Source organism: Dermacentor silvarum, chromosome 1, assembly GCF_013339745.2.
Source record: "Dermacentor silvarum isolate Dsil-2018 chromosome 1, BIME_Dsil_1.4, whole genome shotgun sequence".
Lineage (NCBI taxonomy): Eukaryota > Metazoa > Arthropoda > Arachnida > Ixodida > Ixodidae > Dermacentor > Dermacentor silvarum.
This window is the reverse complement of record NC_051154.1, coordinates 96,895,816-96,916,624: the sequence shown is the minus strand read 5'-3', so window position 1 is coordinate 96,916,624 and position 20,809 is coordinate 96,895,816. Positions and strand designations below refer to the sequence as shown.

Sequence of the window (20,809 nt, the reverse complement as noted above, 5' to 3'; positions counted from 1 at the left end):
CCCACGGGCCCTGCGCCGGAGGCGGCGCGCGACTCCAAGAACAAAGGGGCCGAGGGGTCCCCCTCGCTCGCACCACTCTCCTCCGTCCCCCCCCACAGGCGTTGCCCAACCCGGCGATGCACGTGGCGCCGCCGCTAATCCCGCCGGCACGCCGCCATCAACGGGAGAGGAGGCGCTGGTGGCCACGGTGGGGGGGCGGGACGAGAAAAGGGAGCTCCAATCTGGGCCCTACCCGAAGAGCAGAAACAATGGTGAGCTCTGGACGAATGGCCGCCGTGGAAAGTCGTGCGCCACTGAACGACATCTGTTAGGGGCTGCTGTGGCTGAGTGCTGCATGGTCGAGCCTACCTCAGGTGCCAGTACGGAATGATATAACTGACCGAATAACTATTCCAACAACCAACATCATGATGACCCAATGAATAATATATATCTGTATGAAAGAAAGACGAAGTAGACATCCACATGAAAGAAGCGCGAAGGAATGAAAGAAACATAAGCGGTGCTTTACTTTTTTTTTTTTCGTCTACCCTCGTATTACTTTCTTCCCCCACATCGCAGATTTCCGTAGGAATAATTTCGATTTTAAGAAGTTACAATCCCTTTGTAATTTTATATAATTATAATCACGTGCGCCTTCACACCGTAAGAATATCTTACCATAATTATTATTTTACTGTCCTTTCTTTCAGGCTGCAGTCAAAGGCAGTTATTACAGGAATATCTCTGTGAAGAAACAATAGTTTTTTTTTTTATCTTATTCACTGGAAAACGTTGACGATGATGGATCGGACCGTGGTTCTCACTGTTTTCGTAAATCTGCCATTCTCTTTACAAAAAAATGTTTTTGTTGCATATACTTACGCTTAGATTCGTAGCATCCATATCGATATCTAATATTTTCACAAGCGCTTATTATGTTTTTGAAGTTTTGTTATCACCGTAGTGCAAGGGTGGAGGAAGGGGGGGGGGGGGCACCTTAGGGCGTTTTCGGAGTGCCTTTTAACAGAGTAAACTCAACAGCACTGAAATCTTGGGCAATGCGCAGTTACGTATGAGTTAAATAACGTGAAAAAGAATGCTTCTTTTTTTTTCGAGCACGAGCATAAATACGAAAAAATAAAGGAAAAAAAAACAATGACAGCGCATCCACCCTTTGTAGATGATTGACGACGTTAATATGATTAGAAATCTTATGATGGGTAGTATAATTGCTAATTATATTTTTTATGTTATGATAATTATTATGAAGAGCGGCCCATAGTGTCACATACTGAGTGGCCGCAGTTGGTCCGACTGTTGGTTTCGAACGCAGTTCCCTCAGCACAGCCATTAGGCCATGTACTATCCAGTGACCCGAGTTGGCGGGGAAACGGTTCGATACATAGCAACATTCGCGAAAAGTGCGCAAAGTAGGCTAAGAACGCTAACTGTAATAAAAAAAAAAAGAGGGTCCTTCTGAGCTGCAATTTCGGTATAGCATGTTCTTTAGCAGTACAACTTCCCCCATACTTTCGCGGGTGTAACACAAACATTTCGCAGGTGTATGTACAGACGTGAGCAGCCTTGTCTAGAACGCCGGATCGGCGGCGTCCGGGGCTCTCTGGCGCCAGCCAGCGACGTCTAACGCTATAGCTGCTGGGTCCGACGTCTAACGGTAGGTGCTGGGGACGTTTGGCCCAGCAACACCCGTTAGACGTCGCTGGCTGGCTCCAGGGCGCACCAGAAGCCGCCGTTCCCGCGTTCTAGACAAGGCCGCTCACCTCTGCACATCCGAAGTACTCATACGTGAAAAACAGCGAAGCTGTATAAGGGAGTTATCACGCGCACGCTTCGGAAGTCTTAGTTTGCCACTGCCCGAAATCTACCCAAGACTTTGCCAACGCTTCACAGTATCCGGCGCGAGCCCTTTCAAACGCTTAACTGAATCCGAGCTTAGTATACTTCTATACTAAGGAAATTTGCAGGCGCAAGTTGGAATCAGCTAGCGCAAGACTTGGGTAATTATAGATCCCTGGGAGAGGTATTCGTCCTGCAGTGGACATAAAATGATGATGATGATGATGATGATGATGATGATGATGATGATGATTCTCTCCGCTGTATCGACGCATGTTCATGCATGCTGCGCGGGCTCTATACCGATGTCTGCGTGAGGCTGGTTGCGCATTCCGATGGCCTGGTGCGGCTCCGTTGCTGACTTGCTATACTATATTACCAGACAAGTAATATACTTATCATACTATATTACAGTTAATATATACTATTATACAGTACATCGCCGGCGTCCGGCTGGGCGTTCTCACCGACACCCTGGTCATCATACAGTATATGGCTGCTTGCGGTCTCCGGTGCCGGCTGCGTTGCTGACTGTTCTCTGGTTGACATTCGATTATCCTGGCCGAGCCATCACACGTTGCCGCCGCACAAAAACCGCTGCGGATCTCGCCTTAACAGCTTCGCTGTTAATTAAGTACATGCAATAAACAGCGCCGTGTTCGTCTCCTCCTGTCATCATCCTTTTCTCTCTTCTTTTTTTTTGTGTGTCTTTTTTGCGCTATTACCTTCAAGTTACTCTCAGAAAGAAGACAAATGAGAATTGCCAGAGCGCATAACGCGACTCTGCAAATTCTAGATACCAACGCGTCAGTTACACTTGTTTTTATTCAGCCATGATTGAAACATAAATAGCACATGGATTAACGCAAGTTTTACTTCTTTGCTCAGGTTCATCCATGCGGGCGCCGGTTGTTCCGATGGAAAAAAAAAAAATAAAGTAACCTTTAAAGAAAGTTCGCGATTATTTCCTTTTCTATTCTTTTCGCTCGTCGTCATGGGCTTGTTTAATGCTCTGCCCCCGTTGTCGCTGGAACCAACCAACCGAGGCGATGGATGATGACTAGAGGCCGGATTTTTAGGCACTAGAAATGTGGGCTTTAGGCACCTAAAACAGGCACTGAAAGCCTCATTTTAGGTGCCATATAGGTGCCGAAATATAGGCACTATAATTTGTTCACAAACCGCGACTTTTCAGTATTGAATGTTCTTTGCCGATTTTCATGGTAAGATACCCCAAATTGCGTTCACTTACGAGGTAGAACCGCTGCAGTGCAAGCCATCGATTCCCAGGGATTAGTTGGGCAGTCGAGAGGCCGCTTTTTTGTCAACCCGCATATTGCACGCTGCAAGTTAAGGACCGCGAAACGAGCGATGGAACGAAAAATGTTAGGCGTAACGTTAAGATACAGGAAGAAAGCGGTGTGGATCAGAGAGCAAACGGGGATAGCCGATATTCTACTTGACATTAAGAGGGGCAAATGGAGCTGCGCAGGCCATGTAATGTGAAGTGCTCAATTAGAGTAGCAGAATGGTTTGCCAAGGGAAGGGAAGTGCAGTCGAGGACGGCGGAAAATTGGGTGTGGTGATGAAATGAGGAAATTTGCCGGCACAACTTGGCATCAGCTAGAGCAAGACAGGGGTAATTGGAGATCGCTGGCAGATGCGTTCATCCTGCAGTGTACATTAACATATGATCATAATTATGATACTGCAACCAGCATGCTTATTAATCTGTCCTGACAAAATGAGCCAGTAGCCAATATTTAATATCCACACTTTCCTGCTAACAATCGAATCAAATGGAGCAAGCACAAAAGCAAAAAGTACGCCAGGAAAGCCGCTAAACGGTTAATGAGAAGCTAAAATTCGTGCCTAATGAATTGAAGTAAAAAAAAAATGTTGCAGCAAGAAAAGAAACGTTGAAGACTGTACGTTTAGAAGTCTTTTTAAAACCTATCACAGTAACACATGTTTATCAAGGTCAAGATTGTGCCTCTTCTCGCTCACAATGAGCTTATACTGTATAGCATGACAACAAGTGCGCAACATCGACGGAGGTTAATGGAGTGTATTTCCATTTCCGTATTTTTGAGGGCATCGAACTCTCTGGGATCCTTTACTGTGTCCCTGTGGGAATCTCGGAAATTTGTTTGAGCGAAAAAAAAAAAAAACTGTGTTTCTTGTTTAAAGGCTGGTGAGGTGCTCACTCCGTAGCACGAGGCCTTGTCAACCGTGCCGGAGACAGCGCAGGTGCTCCCGCGGAACGCGATCGCCTCACCAGCTACAATGACCTTACGAAATCATTCTATCTCGAAAGAAGAACCTTCCCCATCCCTCATCAGAAGCTAAACAGAGCACAGGCAACCACCCTTCGCCTGTTACAAGCACGTACCCCTCACTAACACGTTACCACAAGATCTACCCAGGCACCTACCCTAGTAATATTTGCAAGATCTGTAAGAATCAGGCAGCATCACTTCCCCACATGCTATGGGAATGTAAAGACCAATATCCGACAAATAATACCGTGACCCTCTCGTCGAGATGGCACGCCGCCCTGCGCAGCTCCCACCTCGACGACCAACTCTGGGCTACCCAGCAAGCCTGCGAGGCGGCGAATAGGCAAGACCTCGATGTCCCCACGTGGGAGGCCTAGGCCCAGCCAACTAAACTGCTGGTTTATTTAAAAGTTTGTCCCTGCTCCTCCTCCTGTTTCTTGTTTAAAGGACCCCTCACCAGGCCACATAGAAAAATTTTGGTTATACACTGGAAGTTGTTACGTGCCCTATAGGGAGCGTTCTACCCGAACTATTCCTTCCCTGCGTTCTTCCATGCCGGAGCCGAAGGAATCGTCACGCACACGTCACGGTCCCCGCCTTCTTTTATTTTTTTCTGCAGTTTATGCTGCGCGGCGCACTTCCGGTAAAGGTCTCGCGCGCGAGCCCGCGAGCTGTTGCGTTTGTTTCGTGTCGCTCTCTGCACCATCTTGCGAGCTGTACGCGAGAACACGTGCGGTATGGTAAGTCAGTGCCACATGAACACTGAGGTAGACGCGAGACGATGAAAGAGCTTGATCGCGCTCCCCCGTCTTGGAGCGCAGCGCCCGCGAGGAGAAAGGCAAACGGCGTTTAGTTTGAAATTTCAGCTATTTCCGCGACGCGTAGCGATGTAATTCTTAGCAGACACGATCGTGAGCGCGCATTGTATGCACTGCGCTTGTCAGGTCAAAATGACCATACTGGAAAATTTTGGACAGCTGTTGCAATACACATAGGATACCTTAAGCTAATGTTACGGGGTGTTAGCTGTGTCTCACCTCGTGAACTGTTCCCAAGAACTCTTCTGTAAACGCTTTTTCTATATCGATATGACTTTATTCATCAGATTTTTTAAAATTTATTATCACACTTTGGAGCACAGGTGTGTATCTCCTCACATACACTTATCTAAATAAAAAAAGATAAAAGAAACGGAGCGTAAACCACCATATGCTGGTACAACCAAGAAAGAGCGTAAGCGTTGAAAAAGGATGCCGTGTAACTACAGTTCATAGTAATTCCAGGGAACTTCGCACACTTCTGCTTAAAATACGGACAGTGTATTTTACAGTCAGTCCTCTTTTCGAGCTACAGCCAACAGTACAACTCCCTCAAAAACTTTAGAAGAACTTATTGTTGGGCGAGTTGGCACATATTAGCGAACACCGTTTAACAGCGCGAACAAACGGCCACAAAAAGAGCATGGAACAAGGACTTTGTGCCTGTCCTTATTCCATGCTCTTTTTGTGGCCGTTTGTTCGCGCAGTTAAGCAATGTTCGCTCCCTCAAAAATGGTGTGCATTTTTCTCTCTAATCCTCGCCTGTCGTATATACAGTATAACATGGAGAGACGTGTCTACTACCGAATAAACAGACTTTTCGTCAGCTTTTTCTGTTATTGTTAACTAGCGCGTTAGGCAGTGGTGAGACACCCTCAAAGATCAATAAGCGTTGCAACGCAAGCTCTTATTTGCCATACGTCACATTGCCAGGTCCGTTGCCAATAAGCAACAACATCTGCAAATGCTGCTAGGTCTTGTGGAAAGAAGACTGGGCTTTCGAGACAAAATTAGCGTAATAAATAAAATGCATTTTCAGACGCTAAACGCAAGAATATGCACATATATAGGCACGAATGATCGAAATGGGAAGTTATAGGCACAAATGGTCATAATAGGAATTTATAGCTAAACCCCTTCTTAACCCATAATTCGTGCCCATACACCAAAATGGCGCGGCCCTGATGCGCGGAAATAAATAGCCATTTACATATAGTCCGGTCTCTAATGATGAGACATTAATACAGTCGGCCGAAAGGAATGCTTACAAAATACAGTCCCAATAGCTATCTAAAGGCTGTACTTTTTCGGTGACACGTCATTGATCACGTCGGCGAACATCAGAAATTGTGCGGTAACCACAGGTTCACTTTCTAAATAATTAAAATCCACTAAATGAGTTTAAATAAGAATTTAGAGCACAGGTTGCCAGTGCGGGGTTGAAGCTGGTCAGAGCTGCAGGCAGCCGCCTATTTCGCAGGAATTCTGAAACCTGGTCTACCACATAGTGAGCAAGACAAGCTTTCTGGGAAGATAAGTACTAAAGCGCCAATGCATTTGTCTGCCATCTTGCGTACTGAAATGTAGAAACTTGCGTATAGTACCGAGGTGTCTACACTAAGTGGACGCGCCTTGAGTGTATTGTCTGGTTTCTATTGCATTCGCCGGGAATAGTGTAGCGCTTGTATTCTAATGCATTTCGCACTTCGTCAGTGATGATAGTGCCGCTCCGCCTCAGTTTTCACCACGGCCGTGAGTGGTGGATGATAGTAAAGGAATAGAAGCAAGCGTGAAGGAGTAAACAGAGAAGGAGGTTAGCCTCGGAGCGGGAAGGAGTCGCCACGTTATGCACCGGCCCTATTTCTATCACTTCTGCACTGTTATGTAGGAATTACCTAACGCCTTCTCTGAAGCACGCGATATCATCGACACACATGTGTCACATCGCGTTTTATGTTATGAAACAGCTAACTTTGCAGAAATTGAACGTGAGATACACAGTTGTGAGCAGCGGAATCGACCCTAACGTGAACTGGCCCGCTATTGGGGCGTGTGACACGGAAGTGAGATAAGTGACGAGGATATGCACATTTCACAGCAGACGGTATAGCGGAACCATAATTTTCTGGTTCACGATGACAGTTTAACCATTAGCTGGTGCCCACGCACGACGTCAACAGATGTCGCCGGGCGTTTCCGACGCCCTCTCGAGCATATCGTGGCCTTCGGGCACAAACGCCGACGGTCTTTGAGGAGTTCGCTCGTGCCAACCTTAACTTTGAAACGGTGTATTATGCAGCGGAACAATCACTGCTTTTGCGGTGTCTTTCAGCGTGTACGCAAGGTATGCAGTCTTTTTTTTTTTTTTTTTTCGGTAAGATATGACGATCGCTATATGCCAGAACGATCCCTGCCGAGATCGCGTCGCGTGCCGTGCAAACAACGGCGTGCCACAGTCTCGAAGGTCGTGCACAACCATTGCGTTTTGAGTTCTTTGACTGTAGGTTACGAAATTGGAAAGCGCATGATAAAATCAAAATCTCTGTGCATTGCTTCCTGACACGTTATACTCAGGGAAACACATCTCAAGCCACAACTTACAGCCTCTCCTGGGTACTTTTTTTTTTTTTTTATGCGTTACCATTAGGAGTGGAAAAGTGGAGAAACGTGACTGTGTGTGAAGTTTGGGAAGCCGGTCTAGTTACGGTAACCGTCAGTTGCACTTCGTTCCTCGAAGAGGCAGCACGTGTGTCGAGCGAGCTCCTGAACAACACTTTGCAATGTGGCGAACGCGGTTTAAATCATGGATCCGGGAACTCAAAGAGGTGCGGCGTAATGCTAACGCATATTTCTCGCATTTACCGCTAAATTGCCACTGAATTGTTTTTCAAGTGGAGCTTGCTTTGCCGAATCCCCCCACCCCCAAAACTTCATTGCACCTGCGGTTTTTTTTTTTTTTTTTTTTTTTTTGGGGGGGGGGGGGGGGGCGGTCATTGATTTTTCATTCCATTCCATGCGCCATGGGTGTGCATTATGTAAGGGAGCCGAAAGCCGCTCGGTGTGGTTTAGAAGCAGACTGTCGCGTGGATTCTTTGACGATTTCGCGGGTTGTCTATAATGTGCTTGAAGGGGGAAGTGCTTTTTTTATTATTATTATTGCGAGGATGGAGCAATAAATTCGGGCAGGCGGAAAAGTCCACTTCAGAGAAACGCTTATTCGTGGCTTATTCAGAGTCGCACTAAACCGACGTTATATCACTGTGAGAAAGTTCTGTACCAGCGTAGAATGACATTAACGTTGAAGATATTCGCGTTCTCAATAAAAATCACAAAGAGAAATTAGACGTTGCTGTATAGGCGCATTTTGGTCGGGTATTACGCAGTTGCGGATCGCGCAATTTGCAGAGGAATTCTCTCGACTCTAGAGGCACGTGCATCAGCAACCAGTAACGGCTGCATCTTTCTTCGTCGTCTTCTTCTTCCTCTTGTCGGCATTCTACGCTAGAAAACTGGTTTACGTTTGAAAAGAAAATGTTTTGAAACATCGCGCTGTTCAGAGTGCATCGTCTTTCCACTTTGGGAAAGGAGGCGAGGAGAAAAGAGGTGAACACAAACTAAAAAAAAAGAAAGAGAGAGAGAGAGAGAGAGAGTGGTAATGGTGCAGGAGGCTGCTTTTCTTCTAATCTTATGTTATTGCTGTGTCAACAGGAGAAGGCAGGGTCTCCCCGACACAGCTACAAAGCTGGCCTGCACCTGTGGCAATATAGACGCGAGGAAGCCACTCCGCGAGCGTCTCTGGCACGCTAAAGAAAACACAATGACGCCGCTCGCACCGGTCGCTGGCGAGGGAATGACGAGGAGCGAGCCGCCCCAGCTCCCGCGCGCCCAGCGGCGAGCCTCATTGCCTGTCCTCTTTCAGTCAGACGCAAAAAAGAGAAAGAGAAAGAAAGAAAGAAAGCTAAAGCCACATACAAAAAAAGTGCGTCAGCTGTGCGCCTGAGCGCTCTTGCACCAAACCGGGCGAGAGTCTGCGCTCTCGGCGAGCTGCATAAGCAACTCGAGCCAGCGACGTAAGTCGCGCAATTAGCTTTGCTGCAACTCACCTTCGACGGCACATGGACCGTGCTGAAGGGCAGGTCTCCGAGCGTCAAGTAAGGTTCAGGAGGCGGCGCTCTGCTGTTGCGACCTGGTGCGAGTGAACGTGACAGGCGTATCCGTGACGGTGGAGGCGGTTCACGCTCCGGAGCGCGACCGAGGGACGTGCGCGGGGACCCGCGCCGCTGGTCGAGTGCGGCCAGCGCCGGCGCTCTTTCCCAGCGCGAACGCGTCCATCGCGAAGCGCCGTGCTCTGGTAGCGCGCCTCGGTGTCAACTTACTTGGCGCACACGCCGAGGCTGCTGCTTATCCTACGCGGCAATGTGAAACGAGCTTATCGCGCGCTCGTTTCTCCGCGCGAAGAGGAGCGTCCCGCGCAGGAAGGAAGCTGCCTTCCACCACGCGGGGAAACAGACGCGGGCCGGCGTCTCCGCGCCCGGCGCTGGCGCTAGCGGGGCGCTAGCAAGTGAGAATTCAATGCAAGATGCCCGAGTTATCCGCGCAAGTTGCGAATTACAACGCCTCTGTCACTGTTCCCTCAAAATCATCAAACGAACGGATGGCGAGATGTCGTGGAGCGGGAGCCTATGTGACCGGCGTTCGTATCAGAGATGTAACTTGCAAAATAGTTATGGAGCTTGTAACGTTGAGCGTTTGAGCGCAAAGTAAACGCCGTTTGTTAAAAGCATGCAGGCGCGTGTACACTTGGAACTCCTCGCGGGCACCAAGGGTCGAGCGCACGGGTGCTGAGTCTGCTTAGAGTGCGCGATTCGAATCGAGGGCACGGTCAAGTGCACGATTGCTGGATCAGCGTTTTCCAATGAAGCTTACAACTGGTGACTGTCAGCAGGTCGGCTCAAGTCCCCGCTCTTACCGCTCCACTGTTACCGTTCGAGGACGCTTGGTAGCCCAGAAAAGTCGAAAAATGTAAAACGTGTGCCGATGCCGCAGCAAACTTTCCGGACTAGTTCACCATGACGTCATGGATTTTGACATCATATACTCGTCTCTGGTCAATTATTTATGGGTAAAGAATGATTGCATTGCATTAAAAAGAAGTTGAAGGGTCAACCTAGGTATCTTCGAGGACTTTTTTGACGCCAAAATGGTCCAAATACGAGAAAATACCTTGAAATACGGGACGTCACTTTAACGTCACAGCGGCTGGAGCTGAAGTTTCAGCGTGAAATATATTTAAAGGGAGTTTGGCCATCACTTTTTTCCGCGAGTAATTAACCCTTTCCTGTCAGAATAACGAAAATAAACTTTTGAAACGATTATCTGCCAATGTAGACTGATTTAGTATTGCTCCTTGGTGTCCCTTCCAGTCATCTCAGCCAGAAATTATTAGGACATTCTTGCAGTATCCCCTCAATAAAGAAATGTGCTACCCAATTGATCGCCGCTGCGTAGGGAGGGCAGTTAAAAACGCAAGCATGGGGCGAAAATACTTCTTTTTATTCTTTTTCTTTACCTGCAGTGATCACACTGGGATTACGTTATTTGAACGCTATTTCCATGAGAAATATTCACGTTTTCATGATGTATCTCACCAACTTTTCACTGATTAAAGTGGGGCCGCGGCGGCCTCATTTCGATGGAGGCGAAATGCAAAAACGCCCCTGTGCTTGCGTTGTAGTGCACGTTAAAGAACCCCAGGTGGTCAAAATTAATCCGGAGCACTCCACTACGGCGGGCCTCATAATCAGAACTGGTTTTGGCACGTAAAACCCCAGAAAGAAGATGGTTAAAGTGGTTCGAGGACTATTAGAGTAACATTTATTTCTTCTTCCTAGTATTATCAACACTCATTTTCAGTATTTCATCGTTATATACACCACTTTCAATGCGCAGTTCACGCCGCAGTCGTGTTCAGTTTCTTTGTTCTATGATTGTGCTCGCCGTGATAACACAAGTTACGGCTTCACGTGTTTCATATGTTTGCATATACGTAAAAGTAGGGACAGCTGGGCGAGTTGGTGTGGTACCATAATTATTATAAAAGCGCACCGTCCTGTTGTTTCCTTCCGCCGTCTGCGCCTCTGGCGCTGTTTTTGTAATTATGTTACATATACATGTTGTGCAGTTCCGCCGAATTTCATTTCTCTTAATTTTTTGAAGACATCAAGAGGAAAAATATTTTTTTTTTGCCCCTTTTGGTGTAGCTAACTCTCCTTTTTTTTAAACATTTTTGCGTGGGAAAGTTATTCTGAACTCGATTAATGGTCTCTCATTTTCTTTCCTTTTCTTTTCTTTTTTTTCTGAACGATACTTCTCGATTGATTTCGAGAACATGACTATTCGCACTCCTTGTACAGTGGGCTTTTCTTTTTTTATTTTGATGACGAAGGCGCGGTATCATATCCCGATTTCGATGGGGGTGAAATGCGAAAACGCCCGTGATTTGGGTGTACGTTAAAGAAAGCGAGGGGGGACAGAATTAATCCGGAGTTCCACACTACGGCGTGTCTCGCAATCAAATTGTGATTTTGGCACGTATGACCCCAGAATTTAATTACTTTAATTGAGTCACTACAAATGAATTATCCGCACAGACGGACGTCATTTGCAAGAGAAACCAACATACACTAAATGAACTGATTGCATTAATTAACTTCTTAGTTACAAACTTTACGGCACATTTTCATATTGGAAAGTTGAACGGACTGCTCATAACAGTCTAGTTCCGTGTTGGCCGCATTTCCATATGGCCACGACCATTTCGAAATGAGTAGCGCGCGCGTGCTTTGCATGTTGGCCATTTCAAAATGGCCAGGGCCATTTTGAAATGTAGAAACTCGGAACTAGACATGCATGTAGACCTGAATAACTGGCGTCAATTCAATCGTTCAATTTACCTGATTACGCAGGCGGCTCACGACGCAACTTGCGCTCGCGGCGCAACTGTCCCTGTGACGTTTATAGGGTGGCGTCAAATAAATCTTCAACATACCGCTTGATAAGAAGGTCAGCCTCGCCCCTGCTGCTGAAGTGACTATACGCCCAATCGCGATTTACACAAAGCGCCAATAGGAACGAGCTCGTGTGAAGAGGAAGCGTGATGGCAGCTTCATTTTCGGCCACACTTTTACACCCCAGAGGGGTTGGGCCTACAGAGCCACGCTTCGCGGTGCCGCGTGCGTAATTCAGGTGAACTGAACGAATAATTTGGCGTCAGTTATTTCGTCCCACATGGCCATTTTGAAATGTAGAAACCTGTAACTGGTTTCGATCCGCCGAAAGTGACCGCGCTTAAAGGGACACTATAAATTGGATTTCAGCTTCGGGTGTACGTTGTAAGTCACTTCGTACAGGTTGTTACATCACCGATCTTACGGGATTCCGATTGATTTGCAAAACTCGACCTGCTCACTGTCACCGGGCAACTAATTTTAAACTACGTAACATTAACACTGGTGCAGAGAGGCGCAGAGACGGCGCACAACGCTGCGCAATATAGGCGTGGTCTGGTTTACGTTCCCAGATATAATCCCCAGAAATGAGGGATGTGAGGCGCGCAAGACGCCTGACGCCCTCTCTATAGGAGAGCGTTTGCTGGGAGCTGCGGAAATGTCGGAACATCGGAGTTCAAAAAATCGAATCACTCCAAAAACCGTACTTTCCTCACTTACGATTTGATTAATTGAAATATGAAAACTACGTATTTGGGAACATGTTTGTCAAATTTCAGGCTATATGGCAGAACTCTAGGGGTCGAAGTCACGAATATTTACATTCATATAAGTCCTGTTTGTCATTGCCCAGCCACTTTCGCTAATGATATGCCCAGCATCACGATTGGCTGGAATGTGCTCTTACGAACAGTTCTAGCGTAAGAGAATTTGGGGAATACGGGCCTATATATATAAGTTTCTAGGCAGTCTATTAATTTCAATGTGTGACCCAGTGAGGTAGTCAAACTGCTGATTAACCTAGAATACAGCTGAATTTTTCCGTGGTACTGCTTAGGCTGGAGCAGACCCACTACCACACAGCCCCGCACAGACAACGTCATGTAGCAGGAAGGGCCGGGACCCCCTGCGCCAGCTTTCCGGACGGCTCCCACATTCTGTGGGTCTGTTTGGGGAGCTACGCAGCAGGTGCATACGAGTGTCGCTCCCATCGCCACCCTGGAGGAGTGGTTGACGGACTCCTCCCCCAACGCCATGCGGGTCCTGCTTTCTGCCATCTTTTGGCTCTGGCTAATAACTATAGGCGCCCACCTCGGCCTCAACTTTTCCTGCTCCCCTGCAGGGCCGCTCTTCGACCCATAGACGGCAATAAAGGTTTTTCCTTCCCCTTCTACAGGAGGGAGGGGAAAGGCTCGAGTAAAAATGCTGTTCCTCAATTCCAGTGTGGCGGGGAACACATGTGACTACTCGAAGACAATCCCGGCGTATCATTTCGACTTTGTATTGTACATTTGTGAAATTCGCGCAAACCACGCCGTAACAAGCCCTCAACGTAAGCACCGGCGACGTCACAATGCGAGATCGTATGCGTGTCATCTCCTCCGCACCTATGCAATATTCGTTTACCGAGGTGTGGGAGCGGCTTCCACCTAGGTTCCAGTTTGAGTCAGGTAACCGCATGTTCATGAATTGTGATGCCTATAGTATCTTAACGTGGGAGCATTTCGGACCTCTTTCTAGTTTCTGGACAGCTAGGAACACCCGCACTTTTTTCTTTTCATGCGCCGTTCCACCTGAAAGGATGCATTATGTCTTCTCCGGAAACAGCTCAATGCCTCCCTTTCTAATGTACGCGTATATTCTGTCAAGGGCCGCGATTTTGTAGCGATGCCTTTTCCGATTGCGAGTCTTTCTCGCGCTTTTCCCGCTTCGTCAGTGGTCAGAACGACGCTCCATCCGCGTTATAAACGGGATCGGCCGGCCCTGAATGGTGGATAAGAGTGGCATAGAATTGAGCGGAAGGTATCGCTACGAAATTGCGGCCAAGGCATCGAGCGCATACTGGATTGCCCTATCGTTGCTGCGAGCTGAATCTAGCATGGTTGCTATGCAGGTAAGCTTTTAATTTTAATTTTTGTTATTCTAATTGACGTATATGTTGAGCTACTTGCCTATATCATTATCATCTTCATCAGCAGCAGCATATATTTATGTCCACTGCAGGACGAAGGCCTCTCCCTTCGATCTCCAATTACCCCTGTCTTGCGCTAGCTGATTCCAACTTGCGCCTGCAAATTTCCTAACTTCATCACCCCACCTAGTTTTCTGCCGTCCTCGACTGCGCTTCCCTTCTCTTGGTACCCATTCTGTAACTACATGTATAATGGTCCACCGGTTATCCACCCTACGCATTACATGGCCTCCCAGCTCCATTTTTTCTTCTTAATGTCAACTAGAATATTGGCTATCCCCGTTTGCTCTCTGATCCACACCGCTCTCTTCCTGTCTCTTAGCGTTAGGCCTAACATTTTTCGTTCCATCGCTCTTTGTGCGGTCCTTAACTTGTTCTCGAGCTCCTTTGTTAACCTCCAAGTTCCTTCCCCATATGTTAGCCCCGGTAGAATGCAATGATTGTACACTTTTCTTTTCAATGACAGTGGTAAGCTCCCAGTCAAGATTTGGCAATGCCTGCCGTATGCACTCCAACCCAATTTTATTCTTCTGCGAATTTCCTTCTCATGATCAGGGTCCCCTGTGATTAATTGACCTAGATAAGCGTGCTCTTTTACAGACTCTAGAGGCTGACTGGCGATCCTGAATTCTTGTTCCTTTGCCAGGCAGTTGAACATTATCTTTGTCTTCTGCATGTTAATCTTCAACCCCACTGTTACACTTTCTCGCTTAAGGTCCTCAATCGATTTGTTGTAATTCGTCCCCATTTTTGCTGAATAGGACAATGTCATCTGCAAACCGAAGGTTGCTGAGATATTCGCCGTTGATCCTCACTCCTACGCCTTCCCAGTCTAAGAGTTTGAATACTTCTAAGCATGCAGTGAATAGCATTGAGAGATTGTGTATCCTTGCCTGACCCCTTTCTTGATAGGTAACTTTCTACTTTTCTTGTGCAGAACTAAGGTAGCTGTGGAATCTTTGTAGATATTTGCCAAGATATTCCCGTATGCCTCCTGTACTCCTTGATTACGCAATGCCTCTATGACTGCTGGTATCTCTACTTATCGAATCAAATGCATTTTCATAGTCTATGAAAGCCATATAGAGAGGTTGGTTGTACTCCGCAGATTTCTCGATTACCTGATTGATGACACGGATATGATCCATCGTAGAATATACCTTGCCTATATATAGGCAACTAACTGGAAATGTCTTGAGATTCTACACAACTAGTTAGCTCATTACGCATCAGTAATACCATTTTCTCTCTCTTTCTCTCGTTTTTGGCTGGAAAACTGCTCCATATTGCATGCGAAGTTTGAAGTATATTTATAGGATTTATAGAAGCTATCCAAATTTTAGTGCATTGTCCCACACATAGCTGAAAAACGATTTGAGAAGAAACTACTGTGTTGCTTGAATTGTTTCAAGGACTTTCCAAAGTTCGAAGACTCTTCTCTCACAGAAGCGCATCTCCAAACGACCAACAAGTTGCTCCAATATTGCTTTATTCATAAAATAGTTCATGTTTAGGAAAAATAACAGCGCTGGATAGACAAGGCCACAAAGAAGAACACGACACTGGCACTTCTTTGTGTCCTTGTCTACCCAGCGCTGTTATTTTCGCTGTTTGTTTTTTGAGATACGTGGTAGTATCGCCATGGAATGTCGAGGCTGCTGACTGCGATCCCCTGTGCCCCTGTGCCCGTTTAATCTGATTGTGAGTTCCTAATGTCTCTTTCTTCTCCCGGCCAGAGGTCTTTCCTCTGGACGGCTTCACTTCGCAATAATGACATTCCTATGGAGGCTTTCTTGCGCAGTGGTATTCACAGCGTTCCAGTGGCCCTAGTGCCGACCAATGGGGATACATCCGCGTGAAAAATCCAAAGGCGACTCAAGAAGAGCTGCGGAAAGCAACCCCGCACTTCCAAAGCATAACCGATGTTCGACAGTTTGGCAGAGGGGGCATTCTATGCTGTTCGCCGGACCAGACCTGTGTCTCCGACCTTCTGCAGTGTCAAATGTTCGCGAATCACCCGGTGAGGCCTTTTATTCCTCCTCATCTAGCTTGCGTTAAGGGGATAGTTCGTGGAGTCGATGCGAGTCTGTGTGCTTCCGAGGTCCTGGAGATGTTCTCCCCGGCAGGTGCCATATCAGTCTACCGATGTTCACGCGTTTCTGATAATCAAAGAGTCCCCACAGAGTCGGTCATTGTCACCTTTGCAGGCACAACTAGGCCGTCAGAGATCAAGGCGTGGCCCTTATTATACAGGGTGGAAGCACTTTCTCCCCGTCCAGTGCAATGCGTTCAGTGTTGTCGATATGGCCACAGCATTAAGGGATGTAGATCTGATGTTCGGTGCCGCATTTGCGGAGAAGGCCACGATGGAAAAACGTATTCCTCTCAGAGCGAACGATGCTGTTTGTGTGAAGGTTCCCACCCTGCGGACTGTACGAAATGCCCTGCGAGAGACCAAGAGCTTGAAATTATGCAAATTATAGAAAGGATACGGTGTTCGCGTCGTGAAGCTCATGCCCTTGTCTTAGAGAAATCATGTGGTTATGCTGAAGCTGCTGCTCGTCACTCCAAAGCTATGGATGCATCTCTTGGTGATGTTGTAGCTGCAGCTGTAGAGAAGGCTATGGCAAAAGCCCTTGACAGTTTATTTACGAACCTTTCAGAGACAATTGGGCAAGTTTTCACTTCTCAGTTGTCGCAACTTTTGCATGTTACTGCGCATCCAAATGTTCCTTCTGAAATCGCAGTGCCTCATAACGGCGTGCCTCATAATCAGATCGTGGTTTTGGCACCTAAAACCCCATAATTAAAAAAAAAACTCTCTAGTCATGAGATCAGTGTCTCGAAGAAATAAAGTTTTACTTGCCATGAAAATGATGATGCTGCTGCTAATGTTGAAGATAAGGCGACGTCGGTACCAGCGGCAACCTCCAGTTCCATCCACACGTAGTGCCGCTTTCATATTGCGGTCCTTATGTTGCTTATAGGAAGCCATCCGCAAAGGTGGTGACGTTGCACTTCGGCGATTAATATTTCATTATTAATGCACCCACTACGACTGAAGACTTCAGTGGCTGCCATGATCAACTACCGAAACACGCGCGGAACGCCGATCACAACGCACGCAGCTTGTTTGCAGGCCGCGCGGAGAGTCGTTCCGCTAGTCCCGTTGGTTCCCCGTGGTCACGTGAGGCGCGTCGCGCGGGTGACGCGGGTAGCAGCTTCCGGCGCGGGCGTAAAAATCCTAGCAGTGCAAGATCTTCACGCCGCCACGCGTCGACACGCGACGCAGCCTCCCCGACTGACGCCGTACGCGCCCAGACGCGGTGCGGCGCGCGCGGTCGCGTTCCAACGGGGCCTTAGGCGCCTGTTCCTGCGTTGAGCGTCGGCGTCCATCGGGGTCCCTCGGCGTAATCAAGCGAACGAGCACAGCGAAGGAGGAAAGAGCGAACGCAAAGCGCAGCGGGGAATGAAAGACGGTGAGAGCGAAGAGTCCGCGAGGGGGAAAGCGAAGGAGGAGGGTGCAGCGGAAGCAGGAGGAGGAAAGCGGAGTGCCGCACGAGACGTGCTTCACAGGCTACCAGACATGCGGTGAGCGCGTCCGCCGATACCATATATGGAAACAAAGCGCTGGCGTGGTCCTCGGCCCCAATGCGCATGCGCTACTGCGCCTGCGCCACCGCCGCTTCCGCGGTTAGAGAATGCGCTCCGTGCGAGCCACGCGTTGCCGTGTTCACGCTTTCTTTCTCAACCATGAGCGACGCAACCGGTGGAAATGCTTCGCCTGCCGTTGCTGCTAAACGAGCTGCCCGAGCAGAGGCTCAGCACCGCCGCCGAGAGGACCCTGTCGTTCAGAATCAAATTCATTGCCCCAATTTATCGTGAACTTGAAACACCTAAACAGCTGCGCTCAAAAATCGCATTAGGGAGTATCGCGTAATCGTCGATGACCTTTTTCATCCACTTTCGTTGACTTTTAAAGCCAAGCTATCTTTGCGAACCCTCCCGAACTTTCATGAGCATGGCTGCTGAGGTCTACTGCAGCCATGCCCAGTATTTCATACTTAAGAAAATAAAATAAAAAGTGAATTACGTGCCTGATGCTGGCATCCAACACTCGGTCCCGCAGCACAGCAGCCCGCTGCTCTAACCATTAAAACCAGAATCGCACGTGTAATTACATCGTGCCAACGCCAACTATAGCTCTTTGAGATGATCGCCGCGTGTGTCACATTGCTTAGCACGGATGCGCGAGAGCACATGCGCGTACGCCAGTTACCTTTTTAATTCACCAGCCTGGCCGGCCCTGGCCCGTCGTGTGCGTTGCTTCCGCCCCCTCCGCATCGCCGTCGCCGCCTCGACATCCGCACCACCGTGCCCGGCGTACGAGGGAAGCGCAACACCGCCGCCTGCGCCCTGCGACAGGCGACGGCTGCCGTCATCGATGAGCATCTCGCCGGCCGTGTGCTTGTTTACACGGACGGCTCGGTGCTGCGGGATGGCGCGACTTCGGCTGCCTGTGTCGCCCCTGAGCTCTCGGTTCAAATGCAGTGCCGCGTGTTGTCCGCGGTCTCGTCCACGCATGCCGAGCTTGCAGCTATTGACCTGGCGGCCGAGCTGCTGTACCGGAAGCGGGTCTCACGAGCGGCCATCCTTAGCGACTCGAGGGCGGCCCTATCCATGCTGGCCAGAGATGACCACGGCTCCCCGATGATCCAGCAGCTCCACCGTAAGCTGGACGGCGTGTGTGAGCTGGGATGCGACCTCGTCTTCCAGTGGGTTCCTTCCCACGTTGGCCTGCACGGAAACGAGGAAGCAGACCGGCTCGCAAGGGAGGCTCATACCTCGGCGGTGCCCCGGTCGCTCGCGGTGACGGCCATCGACGTTGCCCGCCACTCCGTGGCCGGCTACCTGCGGACACGCCACCCGGATCCTCGCGTCGCCGGCGGCAGTCCCCCTAAGCTGCTGCCGCGCAGGGGTTTGAGCCGACATGATCGTGCTCTGCTCCTGCGCTTCCGCATCGGCTGCTGCCGTACCGCGGACAGGATGAACCGGTTGACGGGTGGCGGTTCGCGGCTTTGCAGTGCGTGCGCCGACGTGGAGACGCTCGACCATGTGCTCCTACGTTGCCCCGCGCAAGCGATCGAGCGTGGCGTGCTCGTCGCTGCTTACCGTCGTCTGGGGCTGCCATGCGACACCACGCAGGGGCTCTTGTTCCCGGCAGCACCCTCCTCCGTCGCCAGGCGCGCTTTCTCGGCGCTACTGGACTTCTTGGAGGACACTAACCTGTGCTCGCGACTGTGAGTCATGCCACCTTCGCTTTCATGACTTACCGCTCGGTTTTTTTTTTCTTTCTCTTTCTCTCCTGCACCCACTCTCTACTCTCTCCCCTCACCCCCTACCCGTACAGCGCTGTTGAGGTGCCCTCTCGCGAGAGGCAGTTACGGCGCTGTACTTTTCTGTTCTCTTCCTTTTAATTACGTTGGATGTTTCCAACGGACCTTTACTTGTATATTGTATGCCCACCCTGCTAAGGTCTTGTATAAGATCGCAGTATCAATAAATAAATAAATAAATAAATAAATAAAATAAATAATAATCACTATATATATATATATATATATATATATACCTTTACTCCAAAGACGCAGGAACGAAATGGGCAAATTTATAGCATTTCATTAACCGCTTCATAATACTTTCGCTTCACATAGATTCCAAGATGTGCGTTTAATCTGCATATTTTACAGAAAAGCTGTTTATGGCTAGGGTTCTGTGCATTTTTCGTGAGCGTGTTCAAAAAGGGGGTCCGATCCTGGTGATAGTGCAGAAAGGGTCCAAGCACAATGACACCCCTGTGGACTACGGTTGGTGGGCTCTGGGACCTGTAACGCGCCCTTAAAGTACCCTTCTCATACCTGGGACCCAAAGAGGTACCAGGAGCAAGGGTAAGAAACAACTAAATGAGGGCACGAAGGCAGGGAATAGTGAGTAATAGTACATATATGGGGCCGAGAGTCCACAGATGGGGCAAGGTCACAAAAAGGGCCAAGCAGGGCCCAGCAATGATGGACGTCGTCAGCAGATGACAGTCAAGGTAGCAATCTGGGGCGGCAGCTACCGGTGAGCCACATGTTTGTGACATATCTTTCGAAACGCAGTAAACACTTCGCTCACAACCAGCTTCTTAAATAATTTAAGGTAGGAGCGGGTACATGATGGCATCATTCTTGGGGTCCCACGAGCCCACAGCACCAACGATGATGGCGTCGACATGCAGTCACACGTTGATACCGCTGCGCAAGATGGAGCCGCACGGGCTCGTACTTTGTGGTCTGGAGGGTGCGGGCTTCTGAGAAGGCGTCGGGTCGGTCGTCAAAAGGACAACAGACGTCAAGGACGATCACCTCCTCTCCGGGCGCCATGACGAGGTCCGGGCGGAGATTGGTGTTGCCGACTGGTCGATTCTCGTGTATGATGGTAAATCGGTGGCACGCAGTGCGGAGGCGAGCCACGATGTTGTTGTGGCGAGCCGTGTACATAGCGTTCTTCGACATGCAATGACAGAGGACATGGGGTAAGGTCTTCCTCGCATACCCACAAACTCTGCATCTCTGATCACGGCCGGTCATCCAGATGCAGGCTCCGTTCAAAGGTAGTAGGTTGAGCCTGGCC

At 48.8% G+C, this 20,809-nt stretch overlaps 1 protein-coding gene across 1 annotated transcript in view; it reads left to right on the top strand.

The window, feature by feature from the left end:
* LOC119433139 (high affinity copper uptake protein 1) overlaps positions 1–20,809 on the top strand; it is a 109,157-nt gene that overhangs the window by 149 nt on the left and 88,199 nt on the right. The window contains exon 2 of the mRNA XM_037700279.2: positions 99–251. Coding sequence (XP_037556207.1) covers positions 117–251 — 135 coding nt within the window. The 5' untranslated portion in view covers positions 99–116. The remainder of the gene's footprint in view (positions 1–98; positions 252–20,809) is intronic.